General features: G+C 36.5%; 1 protein-coding gene across 1 annotated transcript in view; it reads right to left on the bottom strand.

Moving 5' to 3' along the window:
* The window catches only part of LOC127497962 (lysophosphatidylcholine acyltransferase 1), a 44,173-nt gene extending 35,961 nt beyond the window's left edge, over positions 1-8,212 (bottom strand). The window contains exon 1 of the mRNA XM_051866818.1: positions 7,787-8,212. Within this exon, the coding sequence (XP_051722778.1) occupies positions 7,787-7,900 (114 nt within the window). The 5' untranslated portion in view covers positions 7,901-8,212. The remainder of the gene's footprint in view (positions 1-7,786) is intronic.
* Positions 8,213-12,241: the final 4,029 nt, after the last annotated feature.

Raw genomic sequence — 12,241 nt, 5'->3', positions numbered from 1 at the left:
ATGTCCCTATATAAAATTCTTAAGATACAGTTGTATTAATGTATTTTTTAACTTTTAATTATTTACAACGTAATCTACTTATAATTCCATATGTAATTAAAAACAAAATTAATAAGCAAATTAATTAATAAGAAAAAAAAGTATCAAGGATTATTTTGGAATTGGATCGTGACTCCTAGAATCGGAAATGGATCGGATCATGAGGTGCCTAAAGATTCCATTTCCCACCCCCTAGATAAGATACATATATTGCCTGCAATTTAACTAAGGTCTACTAAAATGTGATTCCATTTTTTTTTTTCTCATATCACGATATAATATCGATATTATCTAGACAGTGGAAAAAATCGTGATATGAATTTTAGCTCATATCGCCCACCCCTAACCTATACCTGACTCACCATCACTATTTTTTTCCTGTGAGTTTGTCCACAGTGTCACAGAGAAATGAGCTCTGTGTCTTTAAAAAGTTGTGCTTCGATATATATGGATATGGAAATAAAGTTAAATGTCATGCAGTAAGTGCAGTACTAATTTAGCTTCCACACGCTGCAGAAACACTTAGATTTGCATGTTATAAATAAGTCGTGTGTAAGGTCGCACATCATGCTTTTGTGGTCATCATTTACTAGAGATGCACCGGTCATACATCGGAATTTAGTTTTATTATGGCCATTCTCTATTCTACAATATGCACTTGCACACAAACTGCATTGCAATCATTTCCCAAAATGTCATTTGTGTGGTAATATAACGAAGTCTGTAAACAGGAAGTTAACAGGCCAGAGAAGGGACACTCTGAAAACAGATGCAAAGAGAACAAAGACGCACCAGCAGAGCAAATACTGTACCAGGCAGAGCAAGCTCACTGTTCGCAATGCTCGAAATATATTAAGAAAAATATAAATACTGAACTGGGGGTGGGGGTTTATATGAATGTATATAAGGGAACTGACTGTCTTCAGAAAGGTTTTGATGGCATTTTCTTTTCCTCTTACTAGGGCTGGGTGATTTTTCCGATCTTTTCAAATAATTTAATGTTTTGCCTAGATTTTATTATCTTTAAATCGAGAAATCATGACTTTGAATAAAAATGTTAGCAAACGTTACAATTAGACATGTTGACAATACAGCAATTAAAACTGTTAAGAGAAGAAAATGATCCGACCACATGATGCCGCACCTGATTAACTGCTCTCGTTTGGCGCTCTACAAACGTAGAACACATCGCTAGTCTTAAGCGGCTGTTCACTCAGAAATGCGTTATTGTGTTGAAAAAAAATGAGACGCTGCTTTGTGTACAAGGGGTTACCCCAAGACTTTTACTAAGACGTGATCTTCGCAAACTTTTCCAGAAAATGTATTTATATTCAGATATAAAGGACCAATTAAAACAGCGTGATAACTTGAAGTTTGAAATGCTGCTTGGCAAATTATTATAATTATATTATAATAATAGCTACTCGTCTATGGAAAGTTGACTGGCACAAGCTTCTTGTGTTCTTTTTTTAACTAGCACAGGAAACGTGTCTGAGGATGATGCAGCTAGGGGGACCTTTTTAGTTTTATCTACAGTAATATTTTATATTATATAAGTATATAGCTAACATTCCAATATTAAATCAAATGATGGCTCCATATGCATCCACAGGAGTCTGGGCTAAGCCTTGAATATCCACTGACCCTAGACCTGCCCCTGGTGTATGGTTTCAGAAAGACAAACAAGTCACAGAAAGTAAATTATTCACTCATAACTCGTCATGAAATCTCATTGGTCCAAAATCAAATTCCGCATAAACTCCAAATGTATTCTGACTGGCCATGTCAAGAGGTAGACAGAGAGGATGGTTCTCAAATAGTGTTGTCAAAAGTACTGGTACTTCAGTACCAAGTTGGTACTGAAATTTTGAAAATGTGACGATACCCGCATTTCTGTAGTACCGAGAATCCGGATATATTCGGTGCCCACTGATAGGCCTGTGCCAGTATTTACTTGAATATGACACGAGTGAAGCACAAAGCTTTGTTTACAAAAGAAATAATAGGTTAGCAATTAAATGTGACATCGCAGCCATGGAAACATTTTGATTCATGCCGAATGAGAGAGGTAGGTGAGTCCATAAATTTAAGCTTTGTATTCTGTTTTGCAAATCGCGATCTGGTCACCCGATTAGCAGAGAATTTAACAATATTCCATTAGTTATTCCACTGAACATGGAATCTCTGTTTCTTTTCCCAAATCTTCACTCACGCAGGGGATTATAAACGTTTCTTTCTTTTGTTCGCATTTAGGCCTTTTATAGGCTATTCGCATTCTTTACTGTGGTAAAGTAGAAAAAACACCGTAGGACAGAAACCTTTTTGCTTGCACATCAATTTCTATTTAACACAGTTTGTGCTTGTTATTAGACTTTATAAGGCACGTCAAGTTTATTTGTATAGCGCGTTTCACACACGCTGGTGATTTTTACTTTCGCTTTCTCTGGCAGCGCAAAATCAAACACAGCCTGAATGTCTGAAGATAAAACTCGCTCTTCAGACCTTTTACAACAAGTGTCAGTTGCTTGTAACATCAGGAGATAACATGAAGATATTATTAAAGAGAAATGGTCTCTTTCCTGCTCTTGTCCCACATTCCTCTCAAAGCGCAGAGCGGCTATATGACGCATCTTTGTGTGGAAATAAAAACAAATGTTTTTTTTTTTTTTTTTTTTTTTTATTAATATATAACTTTCTTATTATTTAAGTTACCATTATTTACCGATATTTATTTCATAGTTTTACAGGCTGTAGTGTGTTGTTTCACTGACGGAACAGGTAAAATAAACACGCACGTCAGTTACCCCTGTTGAAAAAACCAGCATATGCTGGTAAGGTAGGTTTTGAAGCTGGTAAGCAGGTTTGAGCTGGTTTATGCTGGTCCTATGCTGGTTCAGGACCAGCTTAGGACCAGCAAAGGACCAGCATAGGACCAGCACTTGACCAGCATAAACAAGCTCAAACCAGCATACCAGCTTCAAAACCTACCTTAACCAGCATATGCTGGTTTTTTCAACAGTACAAAATAGATGTTTGAGCATTTATTTATTTTTTAAATTCAAAACTTATTTCATTGAGGTAGCCTATATATACACACATGCTCCAAATCATATTTAATATGTTTTTAAAATAGGCTATATAAAATAGTAAAATAGTTCCAACAGATTTTAATGTGGTACCGAAATTGGCACCGAGAACCGTAAAATTTTCATGGTATTGGTACCGACTACTGGAATTTTGGTACCGTGACAACACTATTCTCAAAACTTTCTTACACGAACTGACGGAAACACTTCTGCCTCCACTAGACAAATGACTTTCTTCTGTGAAGAGAGTAAGAATCAGTCCAACAGGTGTCATTCGTCAAGGTGGGTTTAGCGTTATCTACACAATCACAGAGATGTGAGCCTGTATTGGTCAATTATGAACCCAGAAGTAATTCAATAATCAATTATAGTGGGTGAGACTGAGAGCAGTCGATATCTGGTCAAACATGGTCAAAAGGATTTGCACCATAAAACATTATTCACCATCTCATCACAGAAATCTCCATAATCAATAATTCCTGGCAGTAGAGTTGCCACAATACCAAAATTTCAGTAGTCCAAAATTTGCCCCCCAAAAAAGAAATAAATACAGGTGAATGAGAAAAAAAAAAAAAAAAAAAAGTGCATGTCAGCACACTGTTGTAATGTGAACTGAAATCTGATAAAGAACATGTAGCTAAAAATATCATGTGGTTTTATTTTTTGGTAAATGATTTAGGTGCATCACAGCACAGAACACTGAATGTTAAAAAGTACTTTCACAATTGGTTCAATTGCTTGGTCTGAGGATTTCGACCGATCCCGCTGCCCTTGCTAGACTGTGCTCACACTGTATTTTTTTTGGGTCTGATCTGCGGTACACTTGCGTCAAAGCGGCAGCTGTTTACCCCTGTTTGCTAGGTAACGACACAGGAGAAGACGGATAAATGCAAAGTGATTCTTGTCCCAATTTGTATAGTTTGGATACCCCAGACCAGCTTTTTAAGCAGATTCAGGTATGGTTCATGGGTACACACCAGAGCTCAGAAAACAGCATTCACATGAGCCGAGGTCCAAGAAACAATTTCCATTTACTGAGTTTTTCCATTCACTTTTAAAACGTAATCTGCTGAAAATCTACAGAAAAGCAGGAGGCAAAGCAGGTCTGGAGTTCGTCTAGCACTCAGTGACCTCAGAATGAGTTCACAGCTAGCAAGCATGAAGAGTTTTACTCTTTTCTCAGAGTCACATCTGGGATTTTCTAAAAAAAAAAAAAAAACAACAACTAAGCCAAACAAATAGCTGATGTTACAAGCATCAGAACGATGTTACAACTTTACACAAAGTTACTGGGTTCCTTCAAATATCCTGAATAATCTCACTGACTGAAGGACTGAATATCAGGCATTGCAAGAAATGTGAAAGATCACCACTTTACAGCCACAAAGCACAGGAAGTCATCAACGTGGAACTACGTGACAGCTTCTTTATTCTCACATGGCTGCAAAAAACCACCACATGAGCTCACAAACTGAGTAAAAGCCAGTCCACTTTCAAGTTTCAAGCAATATTTGGAGTCAACCCCTCTTAGTTGACTTTGCATTGAGTATTTAAAACTACATAAGAGCAGATCGCACTTGTTGAATGGTTTTTAATGGAAAGCACGCCCTAAATCTGAGAAATAAAACGTCTGTTGTTGCATGATTGAGAAGAAAATATTTTTGCTGATGGTCCTCTCTGCACGCACTCTTAAAGACAATTCTAAACCACTATGACGGCTATATTTACATTTGTTCATTTAGCAAACACTTATCCAAACTAGTGACTTGCAAATGCTTAAAAGCCAACAATATTCACAGTTAACAATGTCAAGTTTAATGTATAAGCTAGATTGGTACATAAGCTAAAGCAGAGGTGAAATGCAGAAGAGAAGAGAAAGAGAACAGAATTTTTTTTTTTTTTTTTTATGAAAGAGCTCATCCTTTTTTAAAGTAGCCAATAGCGTTTCATTTACATAACAGCCCAGCAAAGCCATATTTGTTTACTTGTTTGTCATTGACTTTTTCACACAAAGCTATCCTATGACTACAAAAGCGCTATAATATATATTTTGAAGTCTGGCTATTTATTTTTGGATGAACCATCCCTTTAAAAAAAAAAAAAAAAAAAAAAAAGACAGTGGCAGATTACTGAACCTCTTGGGAAAACACGCTTTAAATTAACACTTAAAGCACTCAGGATTGATGACAAATGTAATAAAGATTAGGACACCGAAAGAACGCAATTGCTTCTGCAGGAAAAATCTAATGCACTTATACCATTTGTAAACATGACCATTTGTTTATTATATCATAAAGATTCCTCAAGGAGCCGAAAGTGATTTAAAGTCACATAATAACTTAACGCAAACATTCCACGAAGCTGAGTAAGCAGTACAAAAGCACATAATTACACCCAGCATGGACAAAACTGCTGCGTTTGTGCTACTAATGGCTCACCATGAAGTTCACTTAAAAACCTTTTGAGAAACGAGTGGGCTGTACATACTACCACAATCGTCATTACATAAAGCAATAACTGTACACTTGACATCTGATTATGTTGTTTTCATTTAAACACTGACATCTACATGAAAAAGTCATAATACCCAATGCAGATATATTGCTTTTCAAACATACGCTGGTTTTCAAGTGTCTGAAAACATATGAATCTGTGGTTATGAACTGATGACTAGACAAACCAGAAGACTTGAAATACTTAAGATTAATGGACAATTCAAAATGCTTCCAGTCATTCTGACCAATATCTCGACAATTATATTTCCCTACTGTAGAAACAACCTAATATGAAAGGATGCTAATAGAAGTGAAGAAAAGGGATGAAGTAAAGTTTTAAACTGGCCCTTGTGAAAACAGACCAAGTGAGGATAAAGCAGAGATTTCATGTGCATTTCAGTGGAATAAGTCATGGGATATTGTTCACTCTACAAGAAAGAAAAGCCAAGAGAGATTTCATGTGCATTTCAATGGAATAATTCACAGGATATCGTTCACTGTACAAGCAAGAAAAGCCAAGAATCTGCACTTGATAAGACTAAAACTGCCCTGGCCACAGCAGTTCTTGTGATATCTGTTACGCCACAATAAAAATATGAGGCGTTACAAAACTTTACTGACAGATAAAAACAAAAGAAGTGGGAAAACTGACAAAGCCAGTCTATTGCAATGAAGACTGATTATTCAAAGTTTGTGTCTCACAAATAAGAAACTTCTGTCTTCAATGGCCCATTACCTTGAGGCTTCAAGATCACTTTTAATTAGAGAGCTGAAGAATTAAAGGATTTCAGAGGCATAGACCCGAGAACCAAAGCCTTTAACATTGAGATGCTAAAGGATCCTGGAGAGGTCAATTCAGTCCTTGTTAATTGCTTGGCAGTCCTTGAAAAGACGGCTTGTCACACACCTTTACATGTGCTGATGCATACAGGGCGACTAAACTCACACATTACCATGAGCATCGTCAGATGTTTTAGGATTATAGTTCATGCAATAATGCACATATAAAGAATAGTCGTTTTCTTTATTAAATGATAAACATAAGAGTCATTACAGCTAGTGTCATTTCTGAATTCTTCATTCTTGTCAATGGAAAGAACACATTTTTTGTTTCCCCATACTTTTAGGAAGTTTTGATTATATTTCGTATAAATACAGAATTTATTTGAATTTAGGAACTTGGGTATATCTTTACATCCAAGAGTTTGAGATTAACCCGTTTTATGATTTTAAAAATGAAGATCAAAAAGAAATATCCTTCTAAAACTGCATTATGGATAACCCACTAATCAATAAACAAATGAGAGTCACCGATCATGTGACTCTTTGTACAAAGAGTGCGATTTTCTTTCTTCCACTGAAGCACAAGAAGCTCTGTGGATCATCTCAGATCCTGTTGGCGAACACGATCATCAGCTTTAGTTCATGTGGCTCCAGTGCTGCTGACCAAAATACTGAGACGTTTCGACTTATGCTGAATATGATTTTTTTAAAAATGCATTACATTAGAAAAATGCAACATAGCCATTTTAACTAGTGGTCTTTGCTTAAAAAAAAAAAAAAAAATTACTTATTTTCCCGTAAAGTGAGGTTTATTGATAGAGACCTCCGTAAACACATATGGGCTCATCTTCACCCTGCAAAGCTGATTATCTGTCAAGCAGCTGCCATCTCTCTACAGAAATCACCCTACCACAAATACAATGGACAGACAGATAGATAGAGAAATAGATAGATAGATAGACAGACAGATAATAGAATAATATAATAGGTAGATAAAATGTCAGACAAAACGATACACAGCCAGTCAGAACAATGGAAAGATTCAGACAGGCAGTTAGACATACAGACAGACAGTTAGACAGATACTTTTCTAAGTTATATGACGTCTCATGGATGTGGCACACACTGGTATGTTTTAAATTCCAGCTGATGGCGCAGATCAGCTCGTAAGACAAAAGCCCGTTGTAGCCTCACATGTGCTTAAGAGCGTTTCTGCTGCGGCAGCTGAACATGCATGATTCCTGAATGCTGATAGGCTCCTCGAGACAGAGTGCAACATGTAGCACAGGAAGGAAACTCTCATCTGAGCAGGCCAGAAAGGAACATCTCATGGCCTACATCCCCATCCACATCCACATTATCACACACAAACGCAACACATACCTGGAGCTTCTGAATGGATGTGAATCTTAAGTCATGCACGAACGGGTTTCTGAATGGAGGAGGCAGCTCGCGCTTCTGCTCTCCATCCGCATGTGTGCTCTTGATCAGCCTCATCCTCGACAAATCCCAATCAATTACAGTAACCAAACTGCCGTGATATCCGTATCTGCGTCCTTTAGGCCTGCTGATTCCACTTCAGCGCGTTATTATCTAGCAGTCCTGGAGCTCGAGGAGGGTTGAGGGATTAGGCGGATCATGTATTTGACGATCGCTCCTCTTTCCGTGTGCGCAACAGCAGCAGTCAGTCCCGCTGGATGTCATGGAGGGACAGAATCCTGCCGGTGGTGCGCATGCGCGGGCCCGCTCCTCCTCCGCTCACGCCATAAGATGCTCCACTGTGATGTGACTACGCACGCGCAGATCCTCCATCCGCTCCAATGGGCGGCAAAGGTTGATGGCTAACAGTTTCCTTTAAAAGGCATCTATCTTTTTATAAACACCCAATTTATACACTGAAAAAAAAAAAAAAAAAATATTATAAATCTACAATGTTTCTACTAAGTTACATTAGGCCTATATATATATATATATATATATATATATATATATATATATATATATATATATATATATAAATATATATGTGTGTGTGTGTGTGTGTATATATATATATATCAGTATCAGTATATATAAAAGTATGCAACTATTTTCAACATTGATAATAATAAGAAATGTTTCTTGAGCGGCAAATCAGCATATCAGCATATTAGAATGATTTCTGAAGAATCATGTGACACTGAAGACTGGAGTAATGATGCTGAAAATTCAGCTTTGCCAACACAAGAATAAATTACATTTTAAAATATTTTCAAAGAGAAAAGTTATTTTAAATTGTAATAATATTTCACAATATTACTGTTTTTACTGTATTTTTAATTAAATAAATGCAGCCTTGGTGAGCAGACAAAACTTCTTTTAAAAACATTAAAAATCTTACCGATCACAAAGTTTTGAATGGTAATGTATATATTGTAAAAAAATATTTTTATGATTTATTATCACGACATTTTTTCTTTTGTCAAATCAACTTAGTTAATTAATGTGGTTCAGATAACATATTACAACTCAATAACATAACTCAATATTTTGAGTTTCTGTTGATTAAATCAATCGCCTTCATTGTATTAACTCCAATTTTTTAATTTCAATGAACTCAAAATTTTAAGGCAACCAGGTAACTTACTTTTTTAAGTTAAACCAACCATTCTTTTTTACAGTGAATATAAATATATAAATCTATCAATTATTAAGTAATTTTCATCACTGAACACCTAAAGCTTTACTTACCCAGAAGACAGTGGTGCTGGCGAGAAGAAAACAACAAAATCACTGTAAATTTTACTGAGCAGAATTTTTTTTTCTATTGTGTGTCGTTTCACTCAAGCTGTAAATTAATCAGATTATGTTATTAGTGCACATTTTTAAATCATTAACATAATACTATCAAACACAATCACAAATCATTTGAGATGTACAAACATAAAATACAACTAAAGCTGCAGGCAGCACTTACAGGGTCAGTCACACAAATGGCAAAATGCACTTAATAAATCATTCCATGATGATTTTAGGCAAAGTGGTTTAAAAAGCTGTCACTAAATTGGCATGGTATTGTCAGACAGGGCTATAACCAAGGTTGCCAGGTTTTCAAGCTCTACAAAATGTACTATATAAAGTAGTATATATTTTCATCTGACAGATGAAGACTATAATGTTATCTTTATCCAATTTGTTTAATTTTCTTTCTATTCTCGTGTCATGTATGTATGTTTGAATGTGCCCAGAAAAATTCTGAATTTGTGTTCTCTTGGCAAATGAAGATCATTCTTTAATTTTCATAAAACCTGCGAAAAGACTCGCCGTAAAATCCCCACTAATACACAGACTGATAGTACATTACATAGTTACATTCTGCAGACCCCTTTTCAACAGTGACTGGTGTTGAAATCCATCTTTTCACGATGAGGGATTCATGCACAACTATTACAAAAGCTGCAGACATTCACTGATGCTCAAGAAAGAAACAGTGGATTAAACATGGACATAAACATTTTGAACAGGATGGCCAGAATACATTGTTTAAAGATCTTTTTTTTTTTTTTTTTCATTTACTGTCCTTCAGAAGAAATATATTTACATATTTTCCAGAGGACAAAAAAAGTACTTACACCAATCATCTTGTTGTAAATGTAATTTTTAAACTTTTCTCTTTTTTTTAATTATTAGCCAGTCATTTTGCAGATTCTACAAGGTGTACGTAAACGTATGACTTAATCCACAATTCATCTCCGTGTATATGAAGACCACTGGTATAGGGAGAGGTATTGTGGATTAAATATACATTTTCATGATACCAGGCAAGAGTTTGTATACTCGAGAGTCCACCGGTACACAGAGAGGGATTGTGGATTGAATGGTTGAACTATAAAAAAATAAACAAAGAGTAAAATAAACAAAGCATTTCAAAATGCGTATTAAGTGAAAATGATGATTTATCATTTTGAAATAAATAAATGCCTACATTTTTACTTCTATGTAATTTATCTTTGTTTATGCATTTTCGATTGCTCTCTGTACAAATAAATAGTTACAGAAAGAGTCCCCAAGTGGAATGGTTCCCAACCCAGGTCCTGGAGTAGGCCTACTCCCAATGCTGCATGTTTTTCCTATCTGACACACACATTTAAGGTCTTGGAGTCTTTATTAAGGAGATTGTGAGTTGAATCAGGTGTTTGATTGGTTGCTTGAAAACTGAAACTTTTGAAAACGGGTTTCAAAGTGCTAAATTTTCAAAACAATACTCTTATGGTCTCTGTGTAAAGTACAGTGACGTCATGCGCATGTGCATTACGTGTACAGTCTATAGTTATGCGCGAGTACTTGACAACAATGGCAACGCTTCTCCAGCAAAGCAAATGAGCTGCTGCTCTCAAGAAAAGGGCGGAGTTTCAAGAGCTCGTACTAGCAGCGGCGATTACCTCACGCAGACTCACTCAAAGGGTTAGTTCACCCAAAAATGAAAATAATGTCATTTATTACTCACCCTCATGTCATTCTACACCCTTAAGACCTTCATTCATCTTCGGAACACAAATTAAGATATTTTGATTAAATCCGGTGGCTCAGTGAGGCCTCCATTCAAAGCAATGACATTTCCTCTCTCAAGATCCATAAAGCTACTAAAAACATATTTAAAACAGTTTACGTAAGTTCAGTGGTTCTACCTTAATATTATAATGCAACGAGAATACTTTTTGTGTGCCAAAAAAACAAAATAACGACTTTTCAATAATATAGTGATGGGCTAATTTCAAAACACTGCTTCGAAGCTTTACGAATCGAATCAGTGATTCGGATATCCTATCAAACGGCTAAACTGCTGAAATCACGTAACTTTGGCGCTCCGAGTCACTGATTCGATTCGTAAAGCTCCGCAGCAGTGTTTTGAAATCGGCCCATCACTATATGTGACGTCAGATGTACGTCATTGCTTACGTTGCGTGAGTGCCCACTACTGACAGAACCTTTGCAATGGGCTGAATTGGAACGTCCCAAGCCCTTGATCACTTGGAATCCGCTATGGAGTTGATTTATTATTTATTTTTTTTCCCTTGCGAAATTGTTTAATGCAGCATTCTATATCTATAGAATGTAAATTTACTGCACTACTACTACGACCATTACAACGGAGACGCATTATTTACATTAGCCAAATTCTAACATCGCCAACTAATTCTAATTCTGACCTAGCCAATTATCGGCCTGGCATGCATAAGGGGCCGTTCACATGTCGCGTTGTTTGCACACTCAAGTTCGTTACTTTAAACGTAGAAGCACGACAAGCGCACCCACAATAGAGAGTGACCCATTACAGCGTTTTTACCAGGTGCATCTTTGCAGCAGCAAGATGAAAAAAATCTCAACTTTTCAGAATTCCGCAAGCGCATCACAGGTCATGTGACAACAACCAACCAATCAGCTTCATCCTTTGCGTAACAACATTAGATGTTTCTCAATACTCAAACTGATGCTTCCTCATTTCCTCACTCCTCCGTCCTTCAGTCTGTGACCCGGAAACCGATCAAAGAAAGCCATCTTGAAGAACATCTCAATTCTCTAACTGCACTGTGCGGAGGTGAGAGATGAGGAGTGAGGAAGCTTCCTGAAGAGCTATGAGCGAGGATGCACAGGTGTATCTTATGCGGAAGAATCGCATTTTTTGAGGGCCTAAACATGCTCGAAAACTCAAGAAACTTTGCACACGCAACAGAAGTGTTGAAAATTTACGTCTGATATGGGTTTCAGAATTAGGTGTGGCAAAATGGCTTGATAGCACCACTTAAAAAATTTCAATTAAATGCCCCCTTCGCGCTACATTTCACGTACAGGTATGAA

The sequence above is a fragment of the Ctenopharyngodon idella genome, chromosome 16, assembly GCF_019924925.1.
Source record: "Ctenopharyngodon idella isolate HZGC_01 chromosome 16, HZGC01, whole genome shotgun sequence".
Classification (NCBI taxonomy): Eukaryota; Metazoa; Chordata; class Actinopteri; order Cypriniformes; family Xenocyprididae; genus Ctenopharyngodon; species Ctenopharyngodon idella.
This window is presented reverse-complemented; position numbering and strand designations above follow the sequence as displayed.